Source organism: Lissotriton helveticus, chromosome 5_1 (assembly GCF_964261635.1).
Source record: "Lissotriton helveticus chromosome 5_1, aLisHel1.1, whole genome shotgun sequence".
In the NCBI taxonomy this organism is placed as follows: Eukaryota; Metazoa; Chordata; class Amphibia; order Caudata; family Salamandridae; genus Lissotriton; species Lissotriton helveticus.
This window is the reverse complement of record NC_136065.1, coordinates 958,420,962-958,437,885: the sequence shown is the minus strand read 5'-3', so window position 1 is coordinate 958,437,885 and position 16,924 is coordinate 958,420,962. Positions and strand designations below refer to the sequence as shown.

The window sequence follows — 16,924 nt, the reverse complement described above, 5'->3', positions numbered from 1 at the left end:
TAGTCTATTTCTTAATTCCTGCATCTGCTACAGACTGCTTCCAGCAACAGTGAAATCACAGCAGAGGATCCCTCTCTGGACTGCCACAGCCATACTTTGCAGGGGGTGGGGGAGACTAGTAAGTGGGATTTGTTAGGGGAAGGTGCTTTCTGGACTTACCCGCTTCCCCCAAAAGGGCTGATTTGGACCTCTGAAGGTGGACTGAGAAGGTGGACTGAGAAGGACTACAGTTTCTTTCACCTCTAAACCAGACACTTAACAACCAGACAAGTAAAAATCATTAACTTATAATCCTTAACAATATTTCTTAATAAGTTTATCCAACTGAGGTCACAAAGGTGTTGTCCCTGTAAAAGGAACAAGACTTAGCAGAGTTTTTTGAGCAGTGTCTTATCTCCATTAACACCACAATGCCATACCAGGATAGCATAAATGGGACTAGCTGCCGAAGCACATAAAATATCAAATAAAAAATCCGAAAGATTGGACCTGTTGCTCCATGATTCTTAATTTAGAAAAACAGCCAATCCCTCCTGCAGTTCCTCACATAAAGCTTGAAAATAACAAAGAAGCAATTGAAGTGTTTATATAGCCTAAGTGCAGGCTCATACAGCAACATGTGATGCAGCATAATATCTTGTAGTTGCTACCTTTGTTTTTGTCATCCAGATCTGCAGGGAACAGGTCTTCTGAAATGATCAACCCTTGAAAAGAGTACTTACATCATGACTACTGAAGGGAACTGTAAAATGTTCCAATGGATCTATCTGTGCCAGAAATTGAGAAACAGATGTTTATTTTATATATTTCCGTTCCCTATTCAGTACGGTCTTGATTGCACCATCCAGAAGTAAACATTCAGGCTTTTTGCTTCTGCTGTGCAAAGAAATCCTTTTCTAATTGGACAGCTAGTCCGGTAATATTCAAACTCTCCCTCAAAGGGGTTCACTCAAGTGAGCCCCCTCTACATATCTGCCAATCTTTTCAATCTTCTCTTCAGTAACTTCCATATCTTAAGGAGTAACAATCTCCCATTTCAATTGTTTGCAGAAAGACCCTTTAGAGCTACACCCACTGCTTTATTTAGCATCTCCAGCAGCATATTTACAAATCCTTTTAGCAGAGCACTTTCTTTGCTCTATTGTTTCACCATTCGAGACAATAACTGGAGAGTACTTCCCACGTCTTCTCATTTTCATAACTGAAAAACACAGTGGCCTGCCGAAATCTCACAAGACTACAAAGCAGTGGTCTCATATCCTCAGTGGGCTACAATGATATGCAAACAATGGCCATGAACTCTATCCCCCGCACTGCATACCGGGGAACCTGATCAAAAGCAAATTTCCCCGATTCTCCCGTCCATTCCTCACGATGCAGACAACAACCAGTACTGCTACAGCCATTTAGCAGGTATGCTGTAAGGGGAGGAGAAGTGTGAGGTTAAGAACCAAAAGAGTAGAAATGCTAATGCGGGGGAAAAACAATCTCATATACACACTGGCTAGAGACCGGCTCCAAACATTTTCTGCAAATAAATCACATACTAAACAAACACTCAGCAAGAGAATTGCCTAGGTCTAGAGAGCGAGATGGAAAGAAGCAGCAGTGTTGACAACAGGAGTCCACTCTTTATCTCCTGGAATGTGACAATGAAGACAGGAGTATTTAACAGGACACAGGCTCAGACAGATGTGTAGTAGGAGAGACAGGGATTTGGTCAGGGTTTGAGGTTGAGCAGGCGCAGCAATGGAGGAGCATCAAGCTTTTCCCAGTATAGCTCCCAATGTAAACTTGTCCAATCGGGCTATCTGGTACAACGTTCCTCCCTCCCGCCCAACCATGACCTCAACTCATTAATACTCGGACACTTTGGTTGGAGATAACAGGTCACAGTGTATTAATTCCAATTATAGCCATAAATCACTGACAAGAACCATAAATCATGTGCTTACAACCAAAAATTACTGATAAGTACCCGAAATCATGAGCATGTAGCCATATATTACTGTCACTACTCAGAGGCGGGACTTCGATTGCCACTCAACAATTGACTGTACTCTTAATTTGAAGCTCCTTTGGCCGGAGCCCTTTAGATTCTAGCCTTCCCTTGGCACCGATGTTCACTTCAGTTAGAAATGGGGGTCTCTAGTAAGCATTGGTTTGCACCTTTGTCCAAGTAGGGACCCTTGCTTCTAGTCAGGGTTTGGGAGTACCACCCTTGGACAACCCCTGCTAACCCCCTTGGTAGCTTGGCACGAGCAGACAGGCTTATCTCATAGGCAGTGTGTAAAGCATTTAGGGACACATACAGTAATACAGTGAATACACTACAAATGGACACCACCCCAGTTTAGAAAAATAAGTAATCTTTATATAAGCCAAACAAGACAAAACGACAAAAATCCAACATACAGTTTTCAAGGTATGAATTTTAAAAGGTAAAAACAGTTCTGTCCATAGCAAACTATAAATGAGATCCTTTCAACACAAAGTATCTTGGATGCATCAAAATCCTAGGCAAAAACAGCCACAGGGAAAGTGTTGCATAGGTTCCTTAAGCACAGGGAAGGTGATGCGTTGGTTCCTTGATCCAGGGGAGGTGAAGCGTTGGTTCCTTACTGCCACGCAGCGGAGGTGATGCTTCAGTTCCTTACTGAAAAGGAGGTGATGCATCAGTTTCCTACTGTGCAAGGAGGTAATGCGTCAGTTTCTTACTGCGACTCCGGCATTGCTGTAGATTTGGCACCCTGGTGTGATATGTGGAGATTCAGGGAGGCGTCAGCTCTTGATGCGGCCAGACGCTGCATCAATTCCACCAGCTGCAGTCCCACAATGCGGCGGATCTTGCAGCAGCACAGCAGGGCCTGCATCGGTGCAGTGACCTCGGACTTCAGAGAGCGGCGCATGAGACTCGTCATGCAGCCGTTTCTCCAGTGGTAGGCAGGCGCTGGTTCAGTTTCTTCAGCAGCACGGCAGCGATGCATGGAAATTCTTCCAGCACGGCAGTTTTGTGTCGGAAACAGGTGCGGATGCGTCACACTTCTCTAGTTGCTTCAAGGTTTCTCAGCTCTCAGAAGCAGGAACAACCTCCAGTGGCCCAATACATAAACAGGCACCTCTTGGCAGGTCAGCACTCCGAACAATGAAGTTCAGTGGAGCTGGTGATGAAGTCTTTGGGTCCCTGAGACTTCGGGACAGGAGGCAAGCTCTACTTCAAACCCTTGGAGATCTTTATAAAGCAGGATACAAAGTACACAGCAAAGTCTTTGTGCTCTCCCTAGCAGAAACAGCCACTGCAGGCCCACCCCAGACAGCACACAGCAAAGGAGCAGTACTTCTCCTACACCTTTCCAATCACTTCTCCTTGGCAAAGGTGTCTCTTGACTCCAGAAGTATTCTAAAGCTCTGGGGTCTGGGTACCAATATTTATACTGCATTTCTCTTTGTTCTCTTGTGGCAGACAGGCTCTGTGCTCAGTCCAAACAAGTTCTGTCCTCTCCAGTTCAGCTTCCTGGCAGAAGGCGGAGAAAGCATTGTGTAAGACAGACCAGGCCTATTCAGGTGCAAGGAAATCTCCTCGGCCCTACTCTAAATGCAGCCCAGGTCTATTCATCCCAGCCCGCACTCATCCAGGAAAGGCAGGACACACCTCAACCTCCCCAGTGGTTGTCTGAAGAGAATGCACATTCCCACTCCGTGTCTCACCAAAGCCAGAGACTGAACCCACATAGCAGCAGAGGCACACAGGATGGCTGAGCAAGAAAATACCCACTTTCTAAAAGTGGTATTTTCAAGCACACAACATAAAAATCATATTCACTAAAAGATGCATTTTTATATTCTGAGTTCAGACATACTAAACTCCATCTTCCTACCTTGTCCCAATGTGAAGTTATACTCATAAGATTTTATAAATAAACACCCATTCTATACTATGGGACAGATAAACTTTCCATGGTGAAAAACGAAATGCACTGTATTTCACTATCACAACATGTCACACACACCAGTACATGTCCTATCTTTCACATACACTGCACCCTGCCCATAGGAGTACCTTGGGCCTACCAGAGGGGTGTCTTATACATAATAAAATGGAAGCTTAGGTACTGGCAAGTGGGTGCACTTGCAAGGTCAACATGGCAGTAAAACCTGTATGCAGACACTGCGGTGGCAGGTCTGATAACCATTTGAAAGGCTGCTTGTGTTGGTGGCACATTCAGTGCTGCGGGCCCACTAGCAGCATTTTGTCTTACAGGACCTGGGCACACACAGTATCTCGGTACTAGGGACTTAGTAGTAAGTCAAAAAAGCCAATCACGGAAACACCAATCCATATGCATAATTTACATAGGGATACCAAAGGGGATGATATACGGAGCGTTGGAGCAAATCAAACACTCACCCCAGTCAACTGATATGGGTTTAAATCATCACCATTCTTTAGCTCACTCCACGACCCCAGTTCAGCCATGGCCATATGCAAATCAGTCTGACCCTGTGCCTCATGGGAACAGTCCAGCCTGAACTGCCAAGCCATGTCTTCCCTGGACCGAAATCAAGCATCCTGGGACCAGTTTCGGATTCATAATCCTCATCAGCCAGGCTATCTTGAATCCAGTGGTAGAGTGAGCAAGAGACCCACTACTGGGCATTCCCTGCCAACTTAGGGCGAACAAAGCGATACCAAAGGGGATGATGGACGGAGCGTTTGAGCAAATTAACATAGGGAGCACTTGCACGTTGTCACTGATTTGCAGTGGCAAAGTGCCCAACGCATCTAAACCAGCAAAAAAGATATCCAGCACACAGCTAAAATATAGGAGGCAGAGGCAAGAAGACAGGGGAAAAACAAGCCAAGGATGGCAGGTCTACCAACCTCCCTTGCTGTTCATGCTGTGTCAGGGCTGCAAGTGCTGTGTATGCTTTGGGACTACTCTCTATGCTCTTTCGGAGTGCCCCTGCCTTTAGGCATCCCAAGGGCCACCAGTATGGAAACCTTATTCTTTCTTAGGCCTACTGATCACGTGTGGATGTTCTTGATACCGATTAATGCTGCTGCCTCCTCCCCATTAAACTGAGAGAGTACGTGACTTTGTCGTCCACAAACCTTATTCCTCAGGTGTGGCTGGGTGGGACAACTTCCGGACACACTTGATACCTTTGAGTTCCTCCTGTCCTTTTAGCCTTTTTTACTTGGGCCACCCCCTCACACTGGCCTCTTTGAAATGCGCAATCCAATCAAGCTGCCAGTATTTCATGCACTTTGCCGGAAGCAGGACCAGAGGTGGTTGGCTTCCTGGTGTCCTCCTTACAATTTGTTCCTTGGCTTCCCTTTCCCCCTGTGTCTCGTTTGCTGTGATTGGGAGGTGGGGGGAGAGGTTTGCCATCTTGAAGCCTTTGCTTGTCCTCTGTCTGCTAACCCTGCTCTTTTGTCCCTTACAGCCCCTTGCATGTTGCCCTTGGCCTTTGAAGGCCTTCTACGCTAGACATGCCTGCGCTCAAGATGAAGGCAATTACATGACTGGTATCAAAAAACCCTTGACTGCAATGTATAGACAATACACCATCTTTGCAATCCAATGCAATGAGGTACTCGTTTGCCAATGTAAGGATGTATGATAGATCTACTTACTGCCGGGGGTGTCAACTTTAAAAAAACATAAAATGCAACGTGTTTTATCTAGGCCACCACTATGCTATAATGTAAAAAGAGTTATTGCAAAAACTAATGCTTGTTGGCGAACTACTGGAATCAGCACAAAAACAGACTTGGCAAACAGCAAATGTAGATGTTTCTCCTGCTAAGTTACAAAACAAGTACACAAAAAAAAAGTCTGAATAATTTTTTCACATGATTTTCTTTAACATTCAGCTTATGAAGCAAAGCCTATTTAGCTCCTAGGTTCTTGCTCGACTCCAGGCGATGATTGCCAAACAAACTGCTAATTGAAGAAAATGAAAAAGCGGTCAAACCTAAGTAGCTTTGAGAAGTTGATGCAAGTGTCACCGTGATCAGAGTACTTTGGACTCTTCCATTTCCGATGGCAAATAAAACTTCAAACGTACAAAAGCTGATGGGAGGCAGCTTGAAATAAGTCTAACTATTCCAATGGCTCGGGGTAAAACTCCAACCTATCGTTCTTTTGCTCACCAAGCCACCTTAGTTTGGACCCAGCCATATGTAAATTAGTCGTGACCCTGCTCCACATGGGAACAGTACAGCCTGAAATGCCATATTAGGGCCTATCTGAACTGGAACACAGGCAACTATGGACCGGTTGTGCCCTAGTTATAGGCTCATCGGCTCGGTACAGCTTGGTTCCATTGACACAGTGAGCATGGGACCCACATTTGGGAACACCCATGCCACTTAGGGCGAAATAAGAAACAGGCATAAGGTGGTGGGAGGCTGCTTGCAATAGGTCTAACCGCTGGCACTAGCTGATGGTAGCACTCCAACCCATCGCTCTTTTGCTCTCCATGCCACCTCAGTTTGGACCCAGTCATATGCAAATCAGTCTTCACTCTGCTTCTCATGGCAGCGGTCCAGCCTCAACTGCCAAGTCAGGTCCTCCCTGAACCAGAACACAAGCAACCCAGGACTAATTTCACGCTTAGTATGAGTTTATCAGCTGGGTACAGTTTGGTTTCAGTGACACAGGGAGCATGAGACCCACGTCCGGGCACACCCATGCCACTTTGGGTGGGACATGAAACACTCTCTGTGTGTTTGATTTCTGGTTCAGGGAGGACCTGACCTGGCAGTTATGGCTGGCCTCTTCCCATTAGGAGCACGGTCAAGACTGATTTGCAAATGGCTGGATCCAAACTGAGGTGGTATGGTGAGCAAGAGAAGGATGGGTTGCGATGCTACCCCGAGCGATTGCCAGTTGTTAGACAAATTACAATCATTTCTCCTATAACCTTTTACGTATCTCAATTACAACATCACCACCTACACGAATCTGCAATGGAGATATGTTAAAAACAGCCTCAAAATCACGTTGTGGGAATGAGACAGAATTAAAGCCACGTGAAACGTTAAACTTCACTCTCAAAGTTGGCAGGTATAAGTGAACTTCACACTTTCAGTTTGTAAAGTCAGCTAAGGTTACTAACCCTGTTAGACGAAAAAAGGTTCCCATATAAACGTTTTGCCGTGAAAAATTGTCTTTCAAACAATTTGTGATAAAAGTGTATTTGCATTGTTTCAGCACAAACCTGTTTTTAGGAATTGTTTTCTTTCACTCCTTGAAAATACACTTTGCCAACTTTGTGAATGTCACTAAAACTGCAAAAAGGAAAATGTCATGATGTTTATGGAAAGAAAACATCACAACTGTGCACATCCTTAACCAAAACTGTCCGCATCAACGTTCTAGCTTGGACTGCAGGCATCTACTAACGATATTATTTATATTGTATATTACATACATTGCTGACGTTAGTACTGCCAAAATCAGCAGGGTTTCCGTCTGCAGCCACTGTTTCTGATGCGCTGAATCGGGGCCTGAAGTTTCCGCCTTAAGACATATCGAACATAAACACAAAAGACTGTGGCGAGGGCCCTTAGAGACATCGTACGTAGTTATTTAAGATACAATGAAGAGAAAACGCTACCTTTCTTCCAGAGACGATATGAAAAACCCCAGTTTCGATCTTCTATTAATTCTTTTAGGGAGAATTTTTTTTAACGCATCTATTGTAGTCTGCAAGATTGCTGTAGCCTGAAAAAATAAGATCGTGAAAATAAATATGCAAACATGATTAACATGACAGATGTACCAACAAAGATCACTATACACAACCAACCACAAGTCTGCATCAAACCAGTTCTATAAGTATGGCAATATGCCACAACCCGACACTTCAAACTGGGCTCCTAGGTGTCCTACACACTAACAATGCAAATGCCTTAGACGCTGTATGTATATTCGTTTCCACTGCACACTTGCAGTTGTTTGCCTACCCCATAAAACTCTGATACACCATTTTTAGACATGGACCCACACAGAAAACAGTAAATATTGTCTAAGTGCTGACTAGGCTTTATCATAGATGTCAGAACCACCATGATGGAGTTGTGAGGGATACTTACCAGAGAGAAACAACATCTACATCAATGTGAGGGACAAACCAACTCCGGACAGCTTTACCGCAGGCAGGCAGAACAGCTGAGAAAACTTGATTTGCATCCTGGGAATTACCCAGTACCATTTCCAGTACCATGAAAGTACACCAATGCATGTTTGTTACCACAGTGTTTATGCGACGACCTTCTCCCTAAATCAAAGTCACAGCGTCCAAGCAGAGAATGAGGCTCAGCAGTGTTGAAACTACGAAGTAAGCAGTTACTGGCCGTAAAAACTCTGATAGACCAAAGTGTTACATCGAAGAGAACCCAGATGAAACAAAGAAAACCCCAAAATAACATATAAGCAAGACTTTAAAGTTAAAATAAAAAATATATAACTACACAGAGGCACTAACACCGGGATACTTCCATACTGATTTAAAACATGTACCTTAATTAAAACCCCTTGGGTGCTCATGACGAGCTCAGCTCGTCATGAGCTCGCCCGTTCCGTGGAACGCTCGCACGCTGGGCTAATTCCCCTGCTGTGCTGAACGTTCCATGGGAGCGGGTGTGACCATGACGAGCTCAGCTTGTCATGAGCACCGGAGCGCCGTAGCTCATGACGAGCTGACCTCGTCATGAACACCGGGGCGCTTTACGCGCCCTCCCGCCCCCCAGCAGAGCAGGGGAATGTACCCCGCAGCCAAGGGGTTAAAACAATGACTGTTGAGATCATCGCCAGTAAGCACACGTCCTAAAATGGAGTTCCTTCTTTTTTTCTCTCCCTTCGGAGCCTGACAGATGTTAATAACCAAAAAACACCAAAGGGCCAATCCTCGACTCAGTAAGGCTGAGTCCATATAAATATAAAACGTAACAATTGCCAATACTGATCTATACTCAAATGTCTATTTGATACCTAGACCCTATGAATGAAACATATGGGTCCACGTTTTGCTACAACATTAATTAGTTTATTTTACAACTCACTGGGGTGCACTTTATCAGTAATGCTTTATATACATGTGTATCAATAATGAATATAATACAAAGGGACAACCTATTTACACAAAACTGCATCATACAAGACACCAACATCCACTCAATGCACACCATCAGACATATGCCATACACATTTGGCCAAACACTAGTACCGCACAATCCCACCATCCAAACAACACACCAGAATGGGTCAAAAAAACTTTTGTATGGCCCATAAGCTGGTGGTCAATATTCTGGGTTCCAACATCAAACAATACAATGGATTGAATATATCTAGAAAACGATGTAGAGATGATTCAAAAAGTAATCACTATTTCGTACATCTATAGACTGAATTCATACATAAAAAAGACAATTGTGTTCCATGATTTGTTTGCCACCTTGGATGTTCTGTGTCAAACAAATCATGCAACACAATTGTCTTTTTTACGTATGAATTTAGTCTATAGATGTAGGAAATAGTGATTGGCCAAATGTGTATGACGTATGTCTGATGGTGTGCATGGAAAAGTACATGAATTATTGTTCAGGTGTATGTTTGAATAAGATTTGTGGTTGAATATGTTGTGAATGTTTGAATATGGCCATGTTTGGACGTATGTTTTTATGATTGAATGAGAAATACGTGATAACAATCACTATGCCGTGTGTTAGCAAATTGAGTTGTTTTGGATGTTGTTGCCGCCCTAATGATACGCGCTTGGCTGAAAGTCAACCTGCCCCGCCTGAGGGCAGCCCGAGTTATAATATGTATGTAAAGCATGGTATTACACCTCTCTTGTTTAATATACTATGGCATAAATATACTAAGGATAATATAGAGTTGCAATGGCCCTTAACCGGGTCTTTTGATGAACAAAAAGATAAATTCTCTGCAGGATTGATTGTTTTCTAAACATAGTCGACAGTCAATGTTTGATTCCTAAACCTATGGCAGAAGGAAGCAAAGCGTAGACGTATACGGGAGGAGAAAGTATGCAGAATGAAGGGAGGTCCGACGATTACGCAGAAAGCCATTACTTATAATAAAGCTCAAACCGAACAGGGAATTGATTGTGCGTATAGGCAATTTAGATTGCAAGTGGATAAGACCTATGGGGCTAGGACTGAAGTGGAGGATGAAATGGAGGATATATTGGATACTCGTCCACCTCCACCTTATGCCCCACAACGTATATATCCTGTTGTTTCCCCAACTCCAGTACAGGTCCCTTCAGCCCCTGCCCCTGTTGTTTCCTCTTCCCCTGTCTCTCCGGACCGTCCTCTGTTTTAGCTCCCTCTGTGTCTGAGACGGCTACTTTATGGTCTGTTACATTGCCGTCTTCTGTTATGTCCACAGCTGTTTTGTCTCCCCCTACCCTTGCCTTGGCTTCCCATTCCGCGAGCACGACCACATCCTTAGCTGTTTCAACTCCGTCTCGCATTCCGGGGGATTTCGACACATGAAAGTTGTTTACTCGTTCGACTGTAGGATTAAATGAGAAACAGATGACTGATAATCAGTCATCCCAGTGGATGCGACAGCCTATTTATACTATAACTGATATATGGAGCACGCTTCGAGACTTTGAGCCTGTTATGCAACAACATGCCCTGAAGCACATGGCCACATGTCTTCTTACTTTATGGGAACAGTGTTTTGCAGGAGGGATGGGCCCCCAAGTGATGTATGATATTCGGGACAGGGCTCATAAGTCTGAGTTTAGACCGGAGGAAGTGTACAAAAATGTTAAGGTTTTATTAAGTTATCGATGGCGAATGCACCAAAAATGTTCCTTATGGGACTCTCAGCACCCTATGCGAGAGGTCCATCCTATCTTTCATCCTGAAATACCGGAATTAAAGAATTACCAGGATGAGGTGACTAGACCTCGTGTAGAGGCACGAGTGCAGGAACAATGGGTTTACACCCCCTGGAAGAGGAGTTAAGTCCTCTTGTTAAAATCACAATTACCTGACCCCCATAAGAGTCCCACGGCTTATTATAAAGAACTCACAGAAGCAGCTTCCTCAGCCGTTATGACCCTGGCTGACATAGAGCAATTTTTGGGTTGTTAGTCCCTGTTGATGTATGGCATCAGGTGCATGATCAGGACCATGTTCCGGAGTTAGGCGGAACATGGGAACATATAAAAGATTGGGATAAGGAAAGTAAGCCTGGTGATAAACCAAAACCCGAACTATTGGCGATACCTGGTCGCATCATTACTTACATGCATTCCTTAATTCCGCCTTGTAAGGTAGATTGGGATAAATTGACAGCATGTACGCAGAAGAAAGACTAAAGTGTTTCTGATTTCTTCACTAGATTGGAAGGCGTATTCATTGATTTTAGTGGACAGGATTTATCATTGGAAGGCGGTATATGATTATTTGTTAATCGTTTTGTGACCAATTTGTTACCGGAAGTTTCTGCGCAGCTACAAGCCGCTGAAAGTACCTGGACCACATCTACGCCCTCGGTAATATTGAGTATGGCCCAATATTACGAACATAGAGAAAATGAGAGTAAGGATAAAATGGAAAAGAAAACGAAAGATCTTAAGACACGGGTGTTGTTACAACACGTTGTTTGAGAACGAGGCAGAGAGAGAGGTGGAAGAGGGTTTGTCCCGAGGGAGGCTGGAACCAGACGAGGCGGAAGGCCTGCTGTTGTTTTGAGAATAAACCAGTGTGCTTACTGTAATGAGGAAGGGCATTGGTGATTTCAGTGTCCATTGTTGCTGGCTCAGAATGGGGCTATGAGAGGAGGAGGAAGAGGTCGAGGTGGTGTGGATCGCAGTGATATGCGACGAGAAGAGGCGACGCACGTCGGATCAGAAAAGAAATATTTCGATAATCCGAGAGGTAGGCAGTATTATAATGAGGACTGTGCGATGGATGCAACCGAAGGGTATGCCTATACATAGGACAGCCAAGGACAGAGTGGGGGCCAGGTGTCAGTACCCGTTGATCAGCAAGGTTTTTATGTAAAGGTGCATTTGATGGGGACATCTGAAAAGTTTTTAGTTGATACATGTGCGATGAATAGCTCTATTTCTCGTTCTCTGGTCCCAGGGGCTGCTCTGTCCGGGCAAAATAATGTTTTGGTGGGATTCTCGGACATTCCGGTGGTGAGCCCCATTTCCAAACCTATTCCGTTTACAATTGGTCCAGTTACGGTAGACTGCCAGTTTCTTTTGACTTCCCATTGTGGTGAAAATTTATTGGGCTTGGATTTGTTGAAGAAATTACATGCAAAAATGTATTGTTTACCTGATGGTGTTTATTTGACTATTGATCCCCTTGGCAAGCATACTTTGCAGTGTTTCACCAAAAATGAACCCCTCCGTCCCGAGTTTGCTGCTATCCCAGCAAACCTGTGGGCCATTGGAGACACAGATGTAGGTTTATTAAGAATTCCACCCGTTTCTTTTACTTTGAAGCAAAATGCTCGGCTTCCACGTATACCTCAGTACAAAATTTCTCCGGCAGGTGAGAAAGCTTTTCTCTCCATCATACAAGATTTGATCAAAAAGGGTGTGGTGGAGGAGACAGCTTCTAATGTATGCAACAGCCCCATTTCACCAATCTTAAAAAAGGCCCCTGTTGGAAGTGATCCTGACTATGTTGATACTTATTGTTTTGTGATTGATTTGCGTGAAATTAATAAAATAGTGGTGCCCCAAAACCCTGTGGTTTCTGACATCACTACTATTCTCACTATGATTCCTCCCATTGCTAAATATTTCTCTGTGTTCGATTTAAAGAATGCTTTCTTTAGCATTCCGATACATCCTGATAGCCGCCATATTTTCGGCTTTTCATTATCTGGTTGCAGCTTCCGGTTTTGTAGCGCTCCTCAGGGGAACATGGAGAGTCCTAGTATTTATAGTCAAGCTTTGAAGATATTGTTGGATGATTTGATTCTGCCCCTGGTAATGTGCTTTTGCAATATGTTGATGATCTGTTAGTGGCCTCCGAAACTGAGGAGGGTTGTAAGGTAGCCACTGTACAATTATTGTCTCATTTGGCAGCTAATGGCAATAAAGTATCTCTTTCTAAATTCCAATATTGTCGACAGTAGGTGACCTACCTGGGTCATCTACTGTCGAAAGAGGGGAGGAGACTAACCCCTGAGTGTGTGACTACCATTTTTAATATGTCTGTACCTCGCACTCAGCGTGATCTTCATGCATTTCTCGGCATAACTTCTTACTGTCGTCAATGGATCCCTAATTTTTCTCTTCTCACTAAACCTCTCCTGTATTTAATCACTAAAGATGTTCATGAACCTTTACCCTTGACTGATGCTTGCCAAAATGCTTTTGACTCTTTGAAATCTGCGCTTTGCTCTGCACCCTTTCTTGGTACCCCTGACTACCAAAAACATTTTGTGATTTATGTACACGAGGTGGACGGTTGCTCGCTTTCCGTCTTAACACAAGGATTTGGTGGTAAGCAAAGACCTTGTGCCTATTTCTCGGCGGTGTTGGATAACGTCGCCAGGGTACTTCCTAGCTGTTTAAGGGCTACTGCTGCAGTCGCAGTGGCTATTCGACAGTTGGAAGGGTTTGCTCTGAGCACTGATCTCACAGTGATTTTAACGCACGCTGTGGATACATTATTGAACAAAACAAAGACCCAGCACCTTATGAGTGTGCGTCTTACAGGGTACGAATTGACTTTGTTTGCTCCCCACATTACGATTAAACGATGTGCCACTCTGAACCCTGCTACGTTACTACCCCTCCCTTCGAACGAAAAGAACAATGATGTTCATGATTGTATATTTCGGACAGAGGAAGAGACGAAGGGACGGGTAGAACTGACAGACAATCCTCTATATGACCCTCAAGGGGAGTTGTATGTCGATGGCTCTTGTTTCAAATTACCAGATGGCACGACAACTGCTGCATATGCGATAACTACTCTTCACACTGTAGTTGAAGCTTCTCGAGTACCCTATCAATCAGCACAGGCGGCTGAGTTAGTGCCATTGTTTCGGGCCTGTGAGTTAAGTGAAGGATTGAGAGTAAATATTTACACCGACAGCCAATACGCCTTCGGCGTGGCTCATAGTTTTGGCCGACTTTGGTCCGAAAGAGGTTTTATCACTTCCCATGGTCAGCGAATACAGCATGGCCCCTTGATTTTGCGATTGCTGACAGCATTGACGTTACCAGAGATGGTGGCTGTAGTTAAATTAAGTGCACACAAGGCAGTGGTTGATGCAGTGGGTGAAGGTAATGCCTTTGCTGATCAAGTAGCTAAGGAAACTGCAAAATCCAAATTGACCTCAATGTTTGTGACTAGCTCTGCTAGGTGGGTGGCTGAATCAGAGATGTTTAATAACACCATGGAGAGTGTCCGAGAAATACAGAAAGAAGCTACCCATATTGAGCTGGCTCAGGGTAAAGAGAAAATGGGGAAATTAGCAGCAGACGATTGTTGGATTGATTTGACAGAAAAACAGCGGTGGTTGCTGCCTAATGCATTAGTAAATGTGGTGCTGACAATGGCATATGGTTCAGCTCATATTGAAGCAAAGGGTATTTGTGCATTATTAGATCCTGTATGGTACAATCCCAACATTCCAAGGACCGCTGCTCATGTGGTGTAATATTGCATGGTTTGCTTACGACATAATCCTGGGGGCAGGGAGCCTGTCCTGAGTGGAAACTTTGCACCACCATCTTTGCCTTTTGGGGTGCTCCAAATGGATTATATCCAGCTGGAGCACGTGAATAATTTAAAGTATGTCCTGGTCGTGGTGTGTGCTTTCAAATGGGTCGAAGCCTACCTGACCAAAGAAAATACTGCTTTGGCAACGGTGTTGGTAATGGAGTACTTCCCACGATATGGATTGCCTCGGGTGATCTAGACTGATAACGGGGGACATTTTAATACAGAACTCATCAGTCACATTTGCAATGGACTACAGATTAAACAGAAATTCCATGCGGCTCAACACCCCCAGTCCGCTGGGTTGGTTGAGAAGTATATTGGGATACTGAAGCTCAAATTAGCAAAAATTCAAGAAAGTACCGGATTGGAGTGGCCAGATGCTCTACTGCTTGCATTAATGTCAATACGGGTTACCCCACATTCTCGTTCTGGCTTGTCTCCGTATGAGGTCATTTTAGGGTGCCCTTCTAATGTTTGGGGCGTCCTGAGACCCAGAACATTTTGTGATATAGAGTATCCTATGTTGACAGACTATCTGTATGCTTTGACTAAAGATCTCCGTTCCATTCATCAGCAGGTCTCAGCAGTCTTGCAGCCTCTGCCGGAGGGTCCCGGACATCGCTTGGAGGCAGGACAGTGGGTTCTGGTCCGTAATTATCAGCGAAAATCCAGCTTGGATCCCCATTGGTCTGAACCGTTTCAAGTCTTGTTGGCCACGCGGAAGACGGTAAAGGTGAACGGCAAGCGACACTGGATCCATGTGTCACATCTGAAAGAACTACCCCTCCCGCTTCCATATGATCAGCGAATCCAGAAAGGGGTTCTGACCCAAGAAAGTGAGTGAGTTCCTCGTTTTGTCCCTTTTTCTGATGCAAAGGTAATTGGAGAAGGGCAAGGAGAAGGTGTTCGAGGCTCGGAAGGGGCTATGTCATCAGCACAAATGACTGCCCCAGATTCTGTGGCCCCTACAGTCAAACAAGAGGCTTGCAGAACCCCTGTTTCACCGGATTCATCATCCTCTGTCTTGTTCTCTGATCAAGAAGAAGTGCCTGGCCATGCTCGATACAACCTGCGGCCCAGAAAAACATGCGGTTACCCAGGTGAATATGGTAGGAGGTAGGGAGAGACTTGAGTGATAGGGTACAGACCTGCTCCACGAATGTCTGTTAGATGCGCTTCTGGGTACTGAGTGAGACACTGGACTGTACACACTGAGAGCCTTGAACATTTGCTTGCTCTGTTCAGAAAGAAAGACTACATTTCTTGTTTAAAGAGGCCCAGGTTGTGTTATCTTCAAGGGTTGTGTGAGAACATAACTCCAACGTGAGAAGCTTGCTTTGATATTATTTGAGATGAACGATAGGAGCCTGCCTGTGAGGCTCTAAACGGACACAGGAAAGAAGAACCCTCTGGCAGGTTGGACTGCATCGCCTAAGTTTATTTTTGGACTTTTAGTTAGTATGTATCCCTTTGCTCGTTTAGTTCCTGAAGAGGAACGTCCTTTTGTACCGCGTTACTTCCCTGCATATATGCCTGTCTTTTCTAGTTGGACCCAACGAGTTAAAATTGCATTTATAGTTAACATAGCAATATTACCAATCACACTGATGGGAGTATTCATCTATTTAGAATTTCACCACCCTAGACATACTGTTTTAGTAACAACTGCCCCACCTCCGGAACATGTGTTTCATACTTTAGCCCCACATAAGGAAAGGCATTGTCAGACTTATGTGAAAAATGTATTTGTTGAAATGCTTCACCAAACACACAGTGCCACCAATACTACCAATTGTTGGGTTTGTGGTCTTTTACCATCTATTATGCACAAGCACGACATATTCATATCCCTACCCTTGTCTCATCTGGGGAGTTGTGAGGCTTGGTTTAAATTACTTTCAATGATGTATATGCATTATACTGTGGACACTCAAAGGTTTTCGGAAAAGGATTATGAAATGATTTTAGCATATATTGAGGTTCATCAAGGATTCGACCCCGAGGGGAATAATGGAGAGGGAACCTTAGATCCGAATGCATGTATGAATATGTATACAACACATGAAAATACCACTTGGTTGACAATTGAGATTTAATTTCACCCAGTATTTTCGACACTTTCAAGACCGTAATGTTACTGAGGATAGGGCTATTCCAGTGCCTATACTAAAT

The 16,924-nt window shown here is 44.2% G+C and overlaps 1 protein-coding gene across 1 annotated transcript in view; it reads right to left on the bottom strand.

Annotated features, from left to right (window-relative positions):
* Nucleotides 1–16,924, bottom strand: part of CFAP46 (cilia and flagella associated protein 46) — a 1,487,057-nt gene that overhangs the window by 676,061 nt on the left and 794,072 nt on the right. Inside the window, exon 39 of the mRNA XM_078643461.1 lies at nucleotides 7,627–7,733. Coding sequence (XP_078499587.1) covers nucleotides 7,627–7,733 — 107 coding nt within the window. The remainder of the gene's footprint in view (nucleotides 1–7,626; nucleotides 7,734–16,924) is intronic.